Raw genomic sequence first — 19,441 nt, 5'->3', positions numbered from 1 at the left:
TGAAGTGTGCTCCATGCTTTGGTGGACTCACAGTTACAGGAGTTCGTGTTTCTGGAGGTCTGACACCAGCAGCTGCACACCTTCTGATGCTGACTTTGTGTCTTGGTGTTAAATTAACAAGCACACATCTTTTAATGCCTTGTTCTGTCCATCACGTTTTTTTTCGGCCCATCTTTTTGACTTGTGTCGTTCTTTCATGGCCTGTTTCAGTTCTGAGGGAGAGGGGAAGGAAGGTGTGACAGTCCGTTGATGCTCACTCTCCTCGCCATCTGCCCATGTCCCTGGCCTCCTGCTGCAGCTCCACCCTGCAGGGTCTGGGTCAGGCTGACTTGGGCGGTGCTGAAGGAGGTTATTCGGCCACTTCCGGCAATCTGAAGGTTGACCGTGGTGGCGTAACTGGTCTTCTGGTTCCCTTGTTTGGCAGGGGATGAATGGGTAAAAGGTAGAGGTGATGAGCTCAAGGGAAAGGGGGACCCAGCTGAGGGAGCAGGAGGTGCTGTGTAGGTTTGGTACTGGTAGGGAGCAGGAGGAGGAGGGGAGGTCATGCCTGAGGCGGAGAGAACCATACAGGAGGAGCGGCTCTGTTCGCAGGATGGACGAGCAACGTAGGCGCAGATCAGCTGGCTGCGACAGTTCCCCTCCTCCAACTCCGGGTCTCCCCACTCTGAGTTGGTGTCTGACGGAGCGGGAGAGGAGAGGAGGTGGTGTAGAGGAGACGAACAGGAGGCCATGATGGTGGAATCAAGGCTTTCTGGTCCTTTATATTTATTTGAAAGCTCTCGAACATCAGGCCAGGGTACGCTGGTAAAATGCTGCCCACCAATGGTGCCCTTCCCTGGGGTGAGCTTGCTGGGCGAGAGCGGGGACTGCAGCCCGGCTCGAGGGCTGAGACAGGACGGGGAGCCGCCGTACGAGGACCAGCCGCTCCGGGGACTGGCCGGACACGACTCATGCTGGTCAAAGGAGCCTTGACCACTAAAACCAAGGGACCTGCGGCTGCCGTCTGCCCAGGAGCGGCGCTGGCCACTGGGGTTGCCCCGGGCCGGGCTCGGGGATCTGTCGGCCAGGTTGGAGGAGAAAGAGCGACGGAGGGTTTGAGAGGCTGCAGGAGCACAGGGACTGGAGGGGGAGGAGGCTCTGGGACCACGCAGCAGAGAAGAAGTGGGGAAAGAGGCGTTCTCCAGTGTTTGTGTGCCGAACGAGGAGGAAAAGGAGGTGTGTTTAGGGTTTCTGGGCTGAGGTGCTGCAACATTATTTGTCCAAACATTCACTGACACACCAATAGGAGGCGGCGAGAGGATCCGGGGGCTTGGATATAAGGAAGGCTGCCCAAAACCTGCTGCAGAGGTCCTGGGTATCTCTAAAGTGAGGCCTAAGGGGTTATGGGGGCCTGCACCTCCTGGCCGTGTGCTCCGAGGGTGGGGAGGCTTGTTCGCCATGGGGGAGGAGTAGTTATGCTGAGGCGGTGGGGAGCAGAGGCGGGTAAAGGAAGCAGGGGTTGGGGAGGGCGATGGGGACTGGACTCGTGAGCTGGGCTCAGAGGCAGAAAATGGACGAGCGACACGGTTGTGTGACGCTGACCAGAGAGGGTCAGTGGCGTGCTGTAGCGCTGTGGCGTTACCGTTAACCGTCTGCTGGCTCACTGACCAGCCGCCGTTACTGACGGAGCGAGTAATGCTGGCGTTACTCCCGTTGCTGATCCCAGCGTTTACACGAGCCAGACTGACGCTGTTATTGTTGTTGCTGTTTGCATTCTGAGATGGGTCGGATTTGGAGTGAAGGAACGAGGGGCGAGGGGACGGAGAGGAGGGCAGGTGATGGCCCGGGGTCGTGGATGGGGAGGGGGAGCGTTGGGAGAGAGCGGGAGGAGGAGGGGGAGATGAGTGCATGAGAGACGGAGACGGACAGGAGGACCAGAGAGAGGACGGGGGACCCTTCGGGTGCTGGGTAGAGCACCCCAGCTGGGCGTACGCAGGCATGCTGGAGCCCTGCTGACCGGGGAGGAGCTTAGGTGAAGGGGAGCGCCGTCGAAGGTGAGAAGAGGGTAAGGAAGGTGTGGGGGAGGGGTTCACCATGTTAACAGGTGGGGCATTGTTCTTTTTGGCCATGCTCTGACTGATGGACTGGCTGATGCAGGAGGCAGCAAGGGATCTGGTGAATGCAGAAGAGGAGGAGGAGATGGGGGAGGAGCACGGGGGAGAGCGGAGAGAAGACGCTGGTGTGGGGGATGAGGGAGGAGCTGCTTGTAGGGATGGAGTGAAAGCAGAGGAGGGTGAAGGAGAGGAGGCAGGGGGAGCTCGCAGCAAGGACGCCCTCCCAGAAAAAGGAGGAGGAGAGAAACAAGGGTGACCCCGGGAGACGGGGGACTCCTCTGCAGGGACAGGGGTGGGAGAAGCTGCGGGGACAACCCTGAAGGGTGAGGAGCAAGGAGGAGCTCTGACGGGGGACGGGGATTGCTGCCTGAGGTTGGACCTGAAGGCCGAGGGCGCCGCACTGAGCTCCGTGTTCAGCCCGGGGTGAGAGCTCTCCGTTGGCCTGGGAGATGGGCGGCTGGTGTACTGCTGGTGCAAGTCTGGTTCCCTGGAAGAGACAGAAAACACAGATTAATAACAGATTACAAGAATGGCTTTTATTTGTTCTGAGCTGTAGGTTTGTTTCCTCTTGTCTCAGGACTTTTAACCAGGGGACAAGCGCTCATGTTTTATTTTTTAAACTCTTTGACCGCACAGAACCAGGAACTTTTTAGCCTTGACCTTAGAGAAGAAGTTCTGCTGCATGAACCAAACAAACCAGCTCCTTTTTCTGAACTTAAACCTCTTTTCCTGAACTCTTGATAAGATAGATAGATAGATAGATAGATAGATAGATAGATAGATAGATAGATGGATAGATAGATAGATAGATAGATAGATAGATAGATAGATAGATAGATAGATAGATAGATAGATAGATAGATAGATAGATAGATAAATTCCTTTCCTGCAGTGATTACGTTACATACTGTACACTGCACTCTGGTTTGTTTTAAAATGTCTTCCCAGTTTCGGATCACATTTCTGTTGGAACATGTGTAATTGTGGAGTTTTTGGTTTAAATGCTTTTGTGTTTTATGGCAGAAAGTTCTGATGAATAAAAAACAATCTGAACTGGTTCCCAGAAATTTGTTAATGTTGAGTGTTAATGAGTTTCCCTTTTGGTAGCTACTTACAGCAGCGTGGTAGCCTGGCTAACACCAGACCAAATCTCATTGGAGATTAGGTCTGGACACCTGCTGTTTATTTCTCCGTAGAGGAGGTGTGGTTTACGATCCTCCAGAGCCGTTTATTGGACGCTTAGAATGTCTATCAAAAGCGTCTGTAGGTAGCTCTTAGCCAATCAGATCAGTTATACCAGATGACGTAGTAGAGCAACAGAAATGGATGGTTGTTGTGTGTGTGTCTGTGAGAGAGTGTTGTTTGCTGCTTTGCTTCTCCAGTTCTCGCTTTCTGCAAGATTATTTATTTTCACGCTTTATTCCCCCTCATGTCATTCTGCCACACACATCCACTGATTTTATGGGCAATAAACAAGCTGCTGCGGGTCTCTGGGGGCTCCGCTGTCCCCCGATTCGGAGCCAGATCACCGGCGGTGAGCGACGGTCTCACCGGCTCGACGCAACGAGCGGCCGAGACCGTCGGTGCGGCGCTAATAGCCCCGCTACCGGTGATCTCGCTACTAGCCGGGGGAAAGCGGAGCCGGCGAGAGACCTTTCGCCTTTCAACTTTCGCTCTAAACTATTTAAAACACCATCTACAGCTAAAGAGAGTTTCGCGTCTGCAGCAGCCATGTTGGATCCTGAAAGCTTCCAAGTGCTGAGTAGTACGCGTCATCGTCTCACCGTCCCTCCCCGCTCTGTGATTGCATCCCTAAAACAGGGCTAAGAATGCTTCCTAGTTGCCAGACTGCCTGGGGGTTCGAAATTAAATTCGAGAGCGCAAGGCAGTCTGGGTATACCCAGGCTAGCAGCGTGGTTCACTGGGAGAACAAAGGAAAACATGCAAAGAGAACTCGATGAGTAAAACAAAGATGAGCTCATTATTTATGGGCCTTATTGGGTCCTGGCTCGTAACTCTGGGAACTATTAGATCAGCTTCATGCACCGTGGGAGAGGACGGATTACAGCTAGAGAGAGAAAGGAGCAGGAGGATGGAGACTATGAGCTCAGTACTGTTTTCAAAAGACAGAGAGAGACAGAACTGATGTCAGAGATGGAAAAATAGTCTCTGCTGGTCTGTTCCAGTTCAGAGAGGTTTCATCAAAGTATTTTCCATTTCTGTTCTTTATAACTCTACATTAGGAACATCAGTGCTTCCCTACAACACACCCTATCAGGATACAAGACGGCGCTATCTCAGGGCAGGTACAGAAGGCGGCATGATCAGGTGCTAAGGAAACTGGCAGAGGTGGTGGAGAAGAGAAGGCAAGAGGCGAGTAATGAAAGCCAGCCAGGCATACAACAGTGGACCCAGTTCCTGAGAGAAGGGGAAGCAGGGGAAACTGTCAGGAGGAGATTAGCACCCACCCTCCTGTTGCCAGGTGTGGATTGGAGAATGGAAGTGGGATTTGTTCCCGGGATTTGTGGGAAGCTCAACAACTCGCCTACTTAAAGATCTAGGGCTGAGGGGCAAGGAGCTACAAAAAGCTACCAAGGAGCTGGCGGAGGAGGCAGAGAAGGCAAGTTTCTTTAGCTGAAGAGGCGGGACAAGGCATGGGGAGTGAGCAACTTCTGAGAAAGGCTAGCTGCAGGGGGTGACTGGGAGACGTCCCTGTTCACTGCCCCGCCACCAGGAGATGTTTCGGGTTAAGGGGTGAAACATCCATGAATGGTGGTCCCCCGCTGATGACGCTGCATCTAGCATAGTTGGCACCGGTGCAGGTGCAGCAGGCCAAGAGCCTAGCAGGTGAGAACACCTATCTGTTCAAACCAATAGTTTTGAAGTTTAGTTTATTTATTCTCAGGGACAATGCACATTAATTGATGTCTTTTAACAGTGGTGGAATGTAACTAATTTCTGTAACTTTATACTTTTACTCAACTACATTTAGCAGACAGCTTTAGTTACTTTTCAGGTCGAGGCTTAACATAAAAAACATGATTAACTTAAAGTGATTATTATAAATTAAAGCACATAACAGGTATTAACAGAGGTGGGGAAAAATAGTTACCGCATAGTATTGCGATATTTTGTGGCAATATTATATTGATTAATGGCCACCAAGTATGCATATTTAGCTTTCCGAAGGCCAGCGGGCCAGCAGTATTTTCGCTGTTTTTCTTTTTTTTTGTAGCAGGCTCACTTTTAGGAATATAGGAAAAACAGTTCATCTGTCTATAGAAAAACTCAAAATTACCAGAAAAAAGTGGAAATTACTAATTATAGCTGTATTAGTGTATTAGTGCTATAATTAAATGCACCCTTATCAATGGCTGTATTTATCATATCCAATAATGGTTTACCCAGTATATCCCAGAAAGTAAGGTATAACTAGGTATCATATAACTGGAATTCCATCCAACCCAGGGGATTTGCCCCTTTTCATATTAACAAGAGACTTCCTCAACTCTTCTAGAGAAATGGGGGTATTGAGTCGCTCTGATTCATTGTCAGACAAAGAAAGGAGATTAAGATCCTGAAAAAAATCTGCATCTGCCTCCCTGTCAAGGGAAATTTCAGAATTGTAAAGAGATGAGTAGAAAGATTTAAATTCAGAATTGATATCAAGGGGTTGCTCAGGGTGCGAAGATGTGTTTTAATGGCTGTAATGTTTGAATATTTTTCATTGTTTTTCAGTCTAAGAGCTAAAAGATGACTTGGTCTGGCGCCATTGAAATAATATGTTCTTCTGGTCCTGTGCATTAAGAACTCCACCCTACGTCTTAACAAGACGTGAGAGAGTTCAACTTAGTTCTCGTCACAGCAATTCTGCCATGTAATGCCTCAGAGTATGTGGCTTGTTGTTGCGCCTCTAGCTGGGTGAGATTATTCTCCAATTCAGATACTTGTTTAGTCTACTCTTATTAAGGTGGGATGAGAATGAATTTGAGGAGTCCCTAAGACAACCCTTTATAGCATTTCAGAAAAATCTAGAATCATCTACTGAGCCCGCATTAACATCTATAAAAGTATTTAACTTTTACTTGAGAAAAGTACAGAAATCTCCATTTTTGAGAAGTCAGACATTGAACCGCCAGCGTAGAGCTCTAAAGGGTGACCTAGGAGTGTGAAGCGTGCTGCGACAATGCTATGATCTGATAAAGAACATGGTTTGATAACAACATCATGTATTTCAGAAAGGGAAGTAGCCGAAGTTAATAAATAATCAATTCTGGAAAAACTCTGATGTCTTGCTGAATAAAAAGTATATTGTTTAGATGTGGGGTTGATAGCGCTGATAAATTCTGACAAAAAGTTCTGAAAGTCTTTTGATGCTTGTAGCTGTGTTGCCATGGAGCGCTTTGCAGATTTGTCTAATATCACATTTACATTACAGTTCATCTCCACACCAAGGACGAGCGAGAAGTCCTGAAGGTGCAATAGGACTTCTGTTAAGCTGGGAAAGAACTCTGGTTCATACTGGGATGGGGCATAAACTGAAATAAATGCAAATTTGCATCCAGATATAATAGTCTTAATATAAGAAATCCTACCATAATCACTATCAAATTGTTTGAGTATAGTTATTGAGAGGTTACGTCTCAGCACTACTAGTGAACCCCTAGTTTTAGTGGATGGCGGGATAGCCTCCTTGATAGTTTCTGCAACTGCTAGCTTAACTAGCGCGGCGAGCTCCACGTTGTCGGCTGTTTGTTTGTCGTTTTTTTCAAACTAGCTGCCATCTCGGTGTGCACAATCTTTCACAGAGCAGAAAAATTAACCGAGAGCTTAAAAAGTAGCGTTGGGTATGGAGTTAATACTTAATACTATTGGGGGTTTCTGCGGAGCGACAAAAAAAAGCGTCTACATCCCTTGCGATGGTCACATGACCCCTCAGACTGAATACTTTGTTGGTCAGTCTGTGGGTTTGAATCTCATTGTGGACAAATAAAAAGACTGAAGTGATGAATAGACTGAGAATTTTCTCTTATTGGACAAAACAATTCTTGACTGAATTTAATTTTGTTAAACAGTTAAATCCTCATCATATCGCAAAATGCTTAAAATCACAATATCATATCGTGACTCAAGTATTGGGATAAAATTGTATCGTGGGGCCAATATGCTGATTCACACCTCTAATATTAAGCAGTTAAAATGAGCTCTGTCTTTACAAAAATATAACACTGCTTACATAGATGCATCAACAACAACTAGAAAATTTCCCCTGGGGAAATTCTGAAAGGGCCACGGGGGCTACTGCCGGTGTGTGTACACTATGATGATATTCTTCAGAGATTTCAAACTATGCCCTTTAACCTCAAAATGTGTGTGTTTGTGTGTGTGTGTGTGTGTGTGTGTGTGTGTGTGTAGCGAAAATCGCATAAAGTTACCTGTGTGTGTGTGTGTGTGTTTGTGTGTGTGTGTGTGTGTAATTAAAATCACATAAAGTTACCTGTGTCTGTGTGTGTGCAAGTGTGTGTTTGAAGCATATGTATGCATATGTGAGGAGTGTGCGTGCTTACGCGCATGTGTGTGTGTGTGTGTGTATCTGTAACTGTAATCACATCAAAGATCAAAGGCAATCAGATCAAAGCAATCAACAGAATTAACTGGCACCTGTTCCGGCATAGTGACAGCAGAGGTGGACAGACTGAAATTTCTGACCTCGAACAGAAAGCATTTTTGGCAAAACCATAATACCTATCATTGATCGGACTTCACTTTGAGCGTCGCGAGTTCTTCCTGAACGTCAACATATGATTTTTTTCAAGAAAAATTAAAAAATAGCTTTGTTTGAGCGATCTAAAAAAACTGTTACATGTCCCTTTTTTCCGAAATCTTCCTGCGTTTTTAATATGGGAGCCAATGAGACTGTTGGTGGTGTAGGTGGCGCATCTGTGCGTCCTACGCCCAAACTATAACTCTGACAGCTTTACCAGAGGATTGTGAGTGAGAAGACAAATTTTCCTACATTTCTATGTATAAATTATTTCTGTAGAGTGGAATTTGCGGCCTGGAGCGCAGTTTTCAAATTTATTTTTTGACAATTTCTTCTCTCCCTCTACACTCTGGCGATGATGTCACACACTGTGACACGAACATTCCGTGCAATACACACCCATTATAGTCTCAGAATTTCTCCAAAAATGATCATGGTCATTGAACAGGGATTGATAAAAAACTATATGACCTATCGAAACGTGGATTAATACACTGATACACAAGACTTGTGTCTACTGTTTAAAGTTTAAATGGAGTCTCTAGGTGAAATTATGCCGGAGGAGTAGACGTTTAAAAATCTCCAATTATTGTTCTTTTTCACTCATTTTTTTTCGTCCGTCCCATTCATTTCAATGCAAAATTTTGGCCAGTTTTTTGCGACTTACGTGGCGAAAAATTCGTATTCTGTAGAGAAAAGTAATAGCACACCGATCCCGATCAAACCGCACGTTTTGATATATAATTTGTCCTGCAACTCTTCAAGTTGTAGGACTAGTAGCGGGACGAAATTGCGTCCGGAAGAGGAAGAAGAAAAAATCCACAGTATAACAGTAGTGCGCGGGGCTGTATGGGACCAGTGCTCGGTGCGATTGCCCCGAGGCCCTAATAATCTAATAATATATTTGGAATATAAATGAAGCATTCTGCATAACGAGTACTTTTACTTTTGATACTAAGTACATTTTAATGCTTTTTCTTCAGGGACTTGAATACTTGTTCCACCTCTGATTGTCCCTCTTTTTGTGGTTAAATTGGCCATTAAAAAAACGGATAAAACATACAACATTTAAATTTAGAAGCTGGCAAACATTTGAAAACATTCAAAGCTGAAAAGAAGAAAAAGAGGTTAGAGAAGTAAACTTTGTGCATTGCAACATCGTGCAAGGTCGGGCATGTAACAATCACCCAAAACATGAGCACAACTTCACATTTTATTAAAGAAAAAAACCCAGAAGGAATGCAACCTGTTAAAACAAGAGAACAAGAGGAGACAGGCCGAGCAATGAGCAGCGGAGAGGTGAGAGGTGAGAGGATCAATCAGGAGGTTTTTAGTTTTAAAGAAATGTGCAAATGAACAATAAGTCAGAAATCAGTCAGAAAGTCTTCATGTAGAAGCTCAGTGGACAGCTTTATCTCCTTTGAATCTACATCTGTAAATAGGTGTCGTCTGATTAATAACTGTGAATATTAAACAGGCATCGTGGAGTCTGAGGCAGGTTTCAGGTTGCCTCCATTACCTCTTGAATCTGCATTATTTATAAGAAATCATATCTGATTTATGTGGACTTAAATAAAGTAGTGCAAAGGTTAAATTGGGACGGGACTAAGGCAGAGCACCAGCCACAGCTGCTTTCTATTTCTGTGAAGTTGTTTGTGTTTTATAACAGTTAATTTTCCACCAACTTGGCTAAAGCCCAAATGTGCTTCACAAATATGTGAAGCGTGGAGTGATGTGGCTAAAGGCGAACTGATAATGAGCCAAGGTGACATTCCTCCCCGAGCCCCGAGCACCGAGCTTTGATCTAAAAGTCAAAGGTTTATATAGTTTGAAAAATGTGAAGTTGTGCAGAAGCTAAAACTATTCTAATGATTATAAATCTTACTAATGTGTGGTGAACATGTCTGAGTTTAACTTCACTCATTTAATTTTAAAGATGAATATTACGGCACCAAGTGCTGCAAAAGCTCTATTGTTGCTCTAAGGCAATATGTGGCTCTTTAGGCCGTCTGCTGTGGCTTCCTGTGGCTGTGACAAAAAAGTAATAAGAAACATAACGGTTACTTCTTCACATTTTAGTTTTTACCGATCCCTGGTGGCAAAACAACTCTGGGAAATGTGAATCCTGCCCAAATATAGTCTTTATTTAAGTTAAAAAGTTAAGGTATCCCTTGAGTGTTTCACCACTTCTTGGTACAGATTCAGAAAATACTTAGTTGTGGTTTGTCCCACTTTTTAGTTTTCATTTATCATTGCCGTTGTAAAAATGTGTAGCCTGTATCCCTAGCCTTTAGTCAACTAAAATCTGCAGCATAGCTCATGAAAGTCTCCGGCCCGGCGACTTAACCATCAATTTTTTCCAACTTTAAGTCCAGTTTTGACTTTCCCAAGGTAGGTGAGATATTGGTTCCAAATCTTCTGAGATATTTCTTCTGTTTCCAGCCTCCTCGCTGGATTCTGACAAAATCATATTAATAAATGCTGATTATGAACTATTAGTGATGCTGGTAGGCTAATTTAGAGTTAATAGGCTGTTGTATCTTCATTTTAAGGCTCAAAATAAGTTTCGTGGCTCCATTCTGCCATTTTTTTTCTCAATGGCTCCTTTGTCAGTAAAGGTTGCAGATCCCTGCTCCAAGGTTTATTATATCATTGAATGTATATGTAGAAGCATTTTTATAATGGTCTTTTTAAGAACTTGTTCTAGTAAATATAAGTTACTTTTGATATAGGTACCCAAAAAATTATAATTTTTATAATTCAAAGAACTAGCGGGCATTTATTTTGTTAGATGAATTTATTTATTGTTTGTTTATGGGAGGCGTTTTGTAATTACACAGGGCAGGATGCACAGAGGAGGTGGAGGAGGAGGGAGCGTCAGAAATACCAGGCCGGCTCCTTCCACTGAAGTGACAGGTTAAAAACTTTGTATGAAACTGACACTGCAGTATTATTTGTTACTCCTGTGAGGTAAGATTAATGTTTCTGTCAGAGGAGCCTGGTGGCTTTAATGTGTGCTTCTGTGGATAAAAATGTATTATAGCCACCTAAAGAAATCAAGATGATCTCAAGATTAGCTTGCTGCGGCTCGTGTACTAACAAGAACCAAGAAAAGAGATCATATTTCTCCTGTTCTAGCTTTGCGGCTCCCTGTAAAATCCAGAATTGAGTTTAAAATCCTTCTTCTTACTTACAAAGCTATAAATGGTCAGGCACCATCATATCTAAAAGACCTCATAATGCCATATTACCCTTCAAGAGCACTACGCTCCCAAAATTCTATGTGACTTGTGGTTCCTAAAGTCCTTAAAACTAGATTGGGAGCCAGAGCCTTCAGTTATCAAGCTCCTCTCTTGTGGAATCATCTCCCAGTCTCAGTACGGGAGGCAGACACCCTCTCTTTATTCAAGAGTAAACTTAAAACTTTCCTCTTTGACAAAGCCTATAGTTAGGGCTGGCCGAGGCCTGCCTTGGACCAGCCCCTAGTTATGCCGCTATAGGCCCAATGTGTCGGGGGACACGATACACCGGGGCCCTCTTTCTCTCTCTGATGTCCCAATAATACATGACACAAGCTTTTATTTTCCCAGAGTACTCGCACTTTTCTCTGCTCTCTCTTCACAGGGTGTGGAGCTGTGGTCCTGCTCCATCACTCCTGCTGGTCTCACTGCCGTGGATCTGGTTTGGCCCCAGATGGGAATGCTCCTCTCCTGGTCCACTCACCATCACTACTGGCCAATGGTGGCGCTTCATCACCTGCTGCTGTGCCCTCCCAGAACTCCTGCTCCTCTCTCTCTACCCCCCCCCCCCCCCCCCCCCCATTGATTTGATTTGATTAAAATATTCTGCAAATCAGTAGGTCCCTTTGAGTGATTTAAGTGATTTATCTGTGATTTAATAATTTAAACGGATCAAAAGGATGCAGAAATAACTACAACATGATGCTGATGTGTAAAAAAATTGAATTGATGTTTTGTCAGGTCTGTTTGCAAGAACACAAGAACACTGCTGTTAAAATTATGTTTTTCTGGATGGAGTTTGGATTGATCAGAGCTCTGCTGTGAAGGAGATGCTCAATGTCTGGTGGAGATCTGTTACTGAGTCATCTTCTCCAGCTGGGATTAAAATATTTGTCATATACTGCGGGAACAACAGAACTGATAATGAGAGATCTAAACCTCTGCTGGATTGGTGGATTGGATGAACTGAGGTGCAAGTAGATATACAGGTACTGCAAATCCGTAGGTCCCTTTGTCTACTTTCTGTCCTCTGAAACTTTTATCATGTTGTTGTGGGAAGAATAACACTTTGTTATATATAACCTGGACCAGACGTACCTGCTGCTGCTGGTGGTCAGAAGCTCCTGCGGCCTCTGGCTGGTGAACATTGGCAGACGGTCTACAGACTGGACTGATGGAGGGTGAGGTCGGGCAGGACTTGATTCTGAGTTTGGGACTGACGACCACGGACTTGGTGTCATGGCTTTATGACCCTCTTGGGTTTTTGTGACTGCATGACTGGACACCTGTGAGGAGTCATGAGTGGTGAGGGACGGCTGGTCCAGGTGAGGGGGGGCAGCTGGTTCCTCTGAGGACCTGTGATAAGGTGTCTCTCCTGTGAAGATCACTGCTGAACCCTGCAGACTCAGCCTGCTCTGTGACAGACAGTCAGACTTTATCTGCTCACTGAAGGGCTCATCTTTCACTGGTGTGTTGGTGCATCCCTCTGCCAGCTGCAATGTTTCTCCTGCTGGAGCCTGACTCTGTGCAGAGGCCACCATCAGTGCCAGCTCTCCTGGGGACGCCTCATCCACGGCTTCTTTGCAAACAAAGTATCTCGGCCCTGCGTGACCACTCTGCACAACTTTGTTGTCAGTATATTCTGTGGAAACCTCTGGTGCGAGTTTATACTGGGCATCCTGCTTATATTTGTGCTGCTCATCTCCATCTTTGGAAGTTTCCCACTGTGGTATGCTGTGAGCAGACAGACTTGGCATGGCGTGCGCTGGCTGGCTAATGATGTTTATAGATGTTGAGTCCTCCCTGACTGAGTAAACAGGGCGTGCACTGCTGAGCGCCGACCTGCAGACAACCAGGAGGAGAAACAAACAGCCCTTTAGAACAGAAGTGGAGGAAGAAATTACAAAAATGACCAAATGCATGAAGGCTAGTTGATAATTTTTGCTGAAATCAATATAAATGTATCTTAAGCTGGAGTTCCTTTAACGAACACCGATTGCTGGTTGCATAACAACTCTGTAAAAATAGGAAACCTGCCAAATCTACCCGATCGACTTCGAACTTGGTCAGCCCATCATAAGACCTGTTTGATTAAAACTTGTTTAGAGTTTTTGTTTCTTTTTAAGTATGTGGCCATGGCATGTCGCCCACATACTAAATACAAAATATGGCATTTTTGCCATAAAACAGGAAGTTGCAATAGCTTGAGCATACATTATTCATATATCAATATCTTCATTGACTGCTGACTGCTCCGGCCTGTAGGTGGCGCAACTCATAAACAGCTGCTCAATGTACAGCTTGGATCCCCATGCTTTTTGTTTCGGAGTTACAGTGTGAGACTAATATTATTCTTATTGGTAAATATTACGCTGCTTTCTGTCATCTGAAATAATCTCTACTGCTGCTCTGTAGCCGCTGTAGAAGTCCCAGAAAACCAAACGGTATCATGTCTGCATTAATAATATCTGGTAAAATTCATCATCTTCTGCAGGAGCTGTGTCTAGCTGACTGCTGGTTCGTCAGTCTGAACCCAGAATAAAGTGATTTATCTGTGATTTGATGTCAATAAACAGATCAAAAGGATGCGGAAATAACTACAACATGATGCTGATGTGTAAAAAGTCTGATTTGATGCTTTGTCAGGTCTGTCTGCAAGAACACAAGAACACTACTGTTAAAATGGTGGTTTTCTGAATGGAGTCTGGTTTGATCGCAGCTCTGGTGTGCAGGAGATGCTAAATGTCGGGCGGAGATCTGCTACTACTACTACTACTCTCACCTTTTGCAGTTCAGGTTAAAATATTCGTCATATACTGCAGGAACAACATAACTGATTATGAGAGATCTAAACCTCTACTAAGACATGAGGTGCAGGTAGCTATACAGGCTCTAATATAACCTGTTGTTTGATTAGTATCAACAGGAAATTTCCACATTCAGCTCTCCACCTGTGCATCAGTATTAAATAGAGCCCGCTGTAATAGGTACTTTGGTGTAGCAAGTGCATTTATTTGCAGTACTTACAGCCATCAAGCCACTAAACTTAAACATAATGTATCACCTGAACTATACCAGTCATTTTTATTCCTTCCCTCCTTTTTTATTTCTCTAACTCTGTAATTAGTATCCACTCACCTCTCTCTTTTTTCTTCAGTATCTGAATAAGCCTCCTCGCTCTGATCCAGGGCCTGGACTCTCCCTGTGGAAGACGTAGAGCAGTAGTCCCCGACCTCAGTGACTCGGCACAGACCAGAGCTCTGGTCTCCAGGTGATGTTCTGAGGAGATGCCTGGATGGGTCAGTGGAGGTGCACTGGGCCTGGCTGGACGAAAAGTCTCTCTGCAAGGTGGACAAATTCTCTCCGGACGTAGAGAGAGTCTGGGGGTCTCTGTCTTTGGTCAAGGCTGAGATGAAGTCTCTGGGCCTGGAGAGGGTGAAGCTGTTGGTCTGGTGGTGACCGGCCGGAGTCAGCTGCTCTTTGACCAACATTTGACCGAACAGCAGTGGCTCGCAGGGCGCCAGCACCTGATCCTGGTAATCTAGACGGGATCAACAGAGAATGTGATGATGTGATGAATGACAACAGAGTGTTGGTCAGTCAGTATTTGCACCTTAAAACAAGTCTTAGAAACCTACCGTTTGTCAGGCTCTCTGCTCTCTTCACCCTCCTGTCCTCGGGGATGGTTTGGTCCTCCTGGATCATGGTCTGGGTCTGTGTCTGGTACTGGCTGTACGTTTTGGTCTGGTTTTGGCTTTGGTGATGTGTCTCGTTACACGTCTGGGTTTTCGTTTGGATCTGCTGCCGAGTTTGTGTTATAGTTTGACTCTGAACTTTGGTCTCAGAGCGAGTTTGGGTTTCTGATTCCACTTTGTGTTGTGTATGGGACTTAGTTGGGGTCTGAGACTGGACCTGTGAGAGTCCGGAGAGTCTACATGAGCCCCAAGACTGGTTCCAGACCGTGCTGGCCCGTTTCTGATGCAGTGGAACCTTCATGGTGCTGGCTTTGACGCTGTACATGCGGGCCAGTGTTTGGACCTTGCTCAGAATCCGCTCCGAGTTCTCCATCAGCATGGGGTCCACCACAGGGCCGGCCTCGAACAACCCAATACTGGCTACGTCCGATCCCATACTCTCAAACAGGACCCGGTTTGAGGTGACGATCCTGGAGTGGCGGGACCATCGACCCACTTTGATCTGACTGGGGAGACCCTCGAGGTTCCCGCTGCTCTGGGTCAGGTCTCTGTTCTTGTTTCTAGTCCAAGAGGACGGAGCCTTGGTCTCACTCTTTCCACATTGCTCTACAGGTGGCAGAGATTTAGGGGGCTCCTTATGGCATCCGTTCGTTTCTCCTGCTGGGTTCGGTCCATGTCCATTCACAACAGCCTGGTTTCCTGTGCTGGTTTGGATCGTTTCAGCTCTGCACTGTTCAGTAACAGATTCTCCTTGAAGTGACTTTTCACTGTGCTCCCCAGCAGCAACAACACTCATCTTTTCCTCCTGCTTCTCCTCCAGGACTTCCACTGATGGCTGAATCTCAGCAAATTCTGCAGCAGGCCGGTCTGGGTTTAGATTTAGACCCTCTTGATTCTCCTTGTCCTGCATCCTGCAAGAGGCTAGTGAGGCTGAGCGCTCTGCATCGACATCTAAGGAGCCAATTGGTTTATCTGCATCATTTTCTGAGAGAGAAGTCGGGGGAGAGATGGGAGCGGAGTGATTGGCCTCGCTATGGATCTCTTCAGGTGCTTCACTCTCCGGCTCCTGGTGTCCGCTCACATCAAAGCGTGACACCGACTCCTTCACCAGGCCAGACGGGATCTGTGAGAAACTGTTTCTCCTTCTTGTCACCACTCCTTCTACGTCCTCGTTTTCCTCCTCCGCCTCTTCCTCTTCGGCTTCGGCTGCCGCCTCGTAGTAACTCCGGATCTTCTCAATGATCTTCTTGTCTCGCTTGGTGAGGTGGGAGCCTCTCGTGGGAGGCTGGCCCCTCCGGCTGCTGTGATGAGGGAGATCTGGATTAGAGGAAGAAGTGTTGGCCTCGGTGTTCGGCTCCTCCCTGAGTGACTGACAGCTGCTGTTCTCTCCTTCTTCCTCTGCTGAGATGGAGGGATGAGGCTCTACTATCGGGGCAGGGATCTCATCTTCTCCTTCAGCCCTTGTGTTATTCTCTTCTTCCTCTTTCTCAACCACTTGTCCTTGAGTCTCTCTGTCCCCCTCCGTTCTTTTTTCCACTTCACTTTCTCCGACTGGAATTTCTTGGACTACATTTGTCTCATCTTCAGGCTTCTCCTGCTCCAGCTGCATTGTGGGTAGGTGCTCTGGGCTGGAGGGGCAGGCGAGCGGGGGCAGCGGGGAGGTGAAGTTGGTCTGATCAGATGGTGACGGACTCTCTGTGGGCGGATCCAAGACCGGCTCCTGGAAGGACAGTGAGACAGCAGGATTATAAAAATCAATCTCCAATAATAGTAGAATAGTAGTAGTCAGTGGTAGAAGAAGTTTTTAGATCCCTTACACTGTTACTGTTACAATTGACTGTGAAATTACTCTACTACAAGTAAAAGTCCTGCATTTAAAACTTACTGACGTAAAAGTACAAAAGTATCAGCATCAAAATGTACTTAAAGCATCAAAATTAAAAGTACTCATTGTGCAGAATCGACCCAATGAGATTGTAGAATATATTCCAAATTTATTATTTGATTATTAATTTTGGTAGGGCTCATTTTAACTAGTTAATATACCGTTATGAGGTTTAATTAAAAAATAAATATATCTAATCACTTTAAATGTATCATGTTTTTTTATGTTAAATCTCAACTTGAAAAGTAACTCAAGCTCTCAGCTAAATGTAGTGAAGTAAAAAGTATAAAGTTACATTTACTGAATTTCCCCTTGGGGATGAATAAAGTAATTTTGATTTGATTTGATTTGATTAAAATGGAATTACTCAAGTAAAGTACAAGTACCTCAAAAATGTACTTTAGTACAGTACTTGAGTAAATGTACTTAGTTACATTACGCCACTGGTAGTAGCAGTGAACTTAAGTACAATTAAAGGCAAATATTGTACTTTTTACTCCACTACATTTAGCTGACAGCTTTAGTTACATGAAACATAAAAAATATCAATTTAAAGTGATTACACATTCATTTTTTAAATTACACTTCACATTAGTTAGTTAAAATGAGCTGCTTACATAAATGCATCAATACAAATAATGAAATAATATATTTAGCGTTAGTGTGTAGTACTGTGAGCCTCGTCTAAACCTTGGCTATAAAGCTCCCACACTCCTGTAAAATATTATGTGTTTTACACGTTCTGTATGACTTAGATTCATATTTTGTCTTCAAATAGTCATTTCCATTAAGAAAGTATAAAAACCTTTAAAGGTTTTTTCTCATAAATCTCAACTTCAGCTCCACTTACAGACACCAAACTGACCAGTTTTATTCCTAACTATATTCAATCATTCATACCCTGATTTATACAACATTTTGTTCCTAAAAACATGACGAAAATAGATTATTTTGATGTCTTCTGACATTATTTTCTGATTTATGAAATGATAAAAGGAGATTTCCTTCAGTAAGAAACTTCTAATATATCAACAAAGTAACATAATAACTTTAAAATTTGCCTTATGCAATGATCAGATTTATGTTGTCTGCAAATTTGCAAATCTAAATATATGAAATTTCAGAAAACTTGTAATGCAAAACAATTTTGCTTAAGTTTTATGGTGATATCTATAAGTTAAAAACCTGGAGTGACTCCCCGTCAGTACCCAACAGCCTCTGGGAGCTGTGCAGCGAATCGCAGTGACGCTATAATAGATTTAATCTGAATTCATGAGTTTTTAATCTAACATAAAGAGTAAAGTGAGTTTTCTGACCGTGGGGCCGGAGCTGAGCGCGGTCAGTCCCTCTCTGGCTCTGCTCTGGTTAATGAACTCCAGGATCTCTTCAGTGATGGACAGAGTGGGCGGAGGGCTGAGGGGGGTCAGATCCTCTTCATCCTCCTCCTCCTCATTCAGACAGAACAGGAAACAAGCACAAGTCTGTTATATCTCTCAAATCCAGTCAATCAATCTGTCAATCATACATCTCTGTTCACTATAACATACCTCTTCCTCTTGGTTCGGTCTCAGCTGTGTCGTCAGGCCCTGGTCGGTCCTCTCCGCCTCCACCTCGATGACGGAGGATGCGAGCGTGCTGCTGCTGCCTGCCGAGCCCAGACTGCCCGCCTGGCACAGCTCGCCCTCGCTGCCCGCCTGCTGCGCAAACCACACGGGAACATAGCGTGAAAACAAGCTTGCCATTCCACCAACTCCAGCCTGTTTAATGCTCAATAGATTCTAAAAGTCCTGCTTCAGTGAAGCTGAATTTCCTCCTATAAATTATATCCTTTAGATTTCCTTTTCCCCCCATGTTCAAAGAAAGACGCTGCAAAAGTGCCCTCCTTATAGCCCCCACCAAACATGATAAAGTGGCCTCTCCTTAAATGAAAAAAGCATGATAATGTGCAATTAAGATTGCACTACCAGGAGAAAAAAGGTCCCCTCACAGTGAAGCGCCTAGGGCAGACCGGGGCCACATCCGGCCCATTGGCTGTCCCTGCCTGGCCTGCGTGAGGTTACCCGGAATTTAGAAATCAATACTTTTATACATGATATTCTTACCACTAACAGCAGTTCAAAACCAGATAATTTACTGCATTTTACAAAACGATGAAATCAATATTGAGTAGAATTTAGTTTTGGTCCGGCCCTCCGCAACCTCACAGTATCTTATGTGGCCCCTTGGGAAAATGAATTGCCCACCCCTGGTCTAAGGAGACCTTCCCATGGAGAAAATCTGATCAAGTGCCCTCTTGAGCAAATAAAGGGGCCTTTACTGGAGTGAACATCTGGAAAATGGAGAAAAGTGTAATCTACAGTGTGTTACCAGTAGAAAAAAGTTTATGAAGTGACCATTAGGGTGCCTTGAAATGGATAAAACATAATGTAGTGCTGTAGGGAGGCCTGAACATGTCATAAGCTGAAACATGCCAGAGAACTTTCTGCACGTTGGTGCCCTTCTTAAGTTTTTTGTTTGCAGAGACTGAAGAATAACAAAAGGAAAGTGTCAGTGGAACATGAAAGTCTCTCTTACCGTTAAAGCTGCAGGATCGGCCATATGGTGGGAAAGAGACAGAGAAACAGAAAATCAGACAAAGAAACATGTTATCAGGATGTTACTGTTGACAGACATTTGGCATCACACAACAACACAATCACTCCTATTGAAACTGTCTCTGGTCTCCTGTTTGAACAGGTAGGAGGGATTAATGTAACGACTTCAGA

At 44.9% G+C, this 19,441-nt stretch overlaps 1 protein-coding gene across 1 annotated transcript in view; it reads right to left on the bottom strand.

Annotated features, from left to right (window-relative positions):
• Positions 1 to 206: 206 nt before the first annotated feature.
• plekhg2 (pleckstrin homology domain containing, family G (with RhoGef domain) member 2) overlaps positions 207 to 19,441 on the bottom strand; it is a 105,801-nt gene continuing 86,566 nt past the window's right edge. Inside the window, exons 16-22 of the mRNA XM_059332110.1 lie at positions 18,664 to 18,722; positions 18,224 to 18,373; positions 17,993 to 18,121; positions 14,735 to 16,511; positions 14,235 to 14,637; positions 12,195 to 12,938; positions 207 to 2,580 (exon numbers count right to left, since the gene is read on the bottom strand). Of these exons, the coding sequence (XP_059188093.1) occupies positions 207 to 2,580; positions 12,195 to 12,938; positions 14,235 to 14,637; positions 14,735 to 16,511; positions 17,993 to 18,121; positions 18,224 to 18,373; positions 18,664 to 18,722 (5,636 nt within the window). The remainder of the gene's footprint in view (positions 2,581 to 12,194; positions 12,939 to 14,234; positions 14,638 to 14,734; positions 16,512 to 17,992; positions 18,122 to 18,223; positions 18,374 to 18,663; positions 18,723 to 19,441) is intronic.

The sequence above is a fragment of the Centropristis striata genome, chromosome 4 (genome assembly GCF_030273125.1).
Source record: "Centropristis striata isolate RG_2023a ecotype Rhode Island chromosome 4, C.striata_1.0, whole genome shotgun sequence".
In the NCBI taxonomy this organism is placed as follows: Eukaryota; Metazoa; Chordata; class Actinopteri; order Perciformes; family Serranidae; genus Centropristis; species Centropristis striata.
The sequence above is the reverse complement of the archived record's forward strand: the minus strand, read 5'-3'. Positions and strand labels throughout refer to the sequence as shown.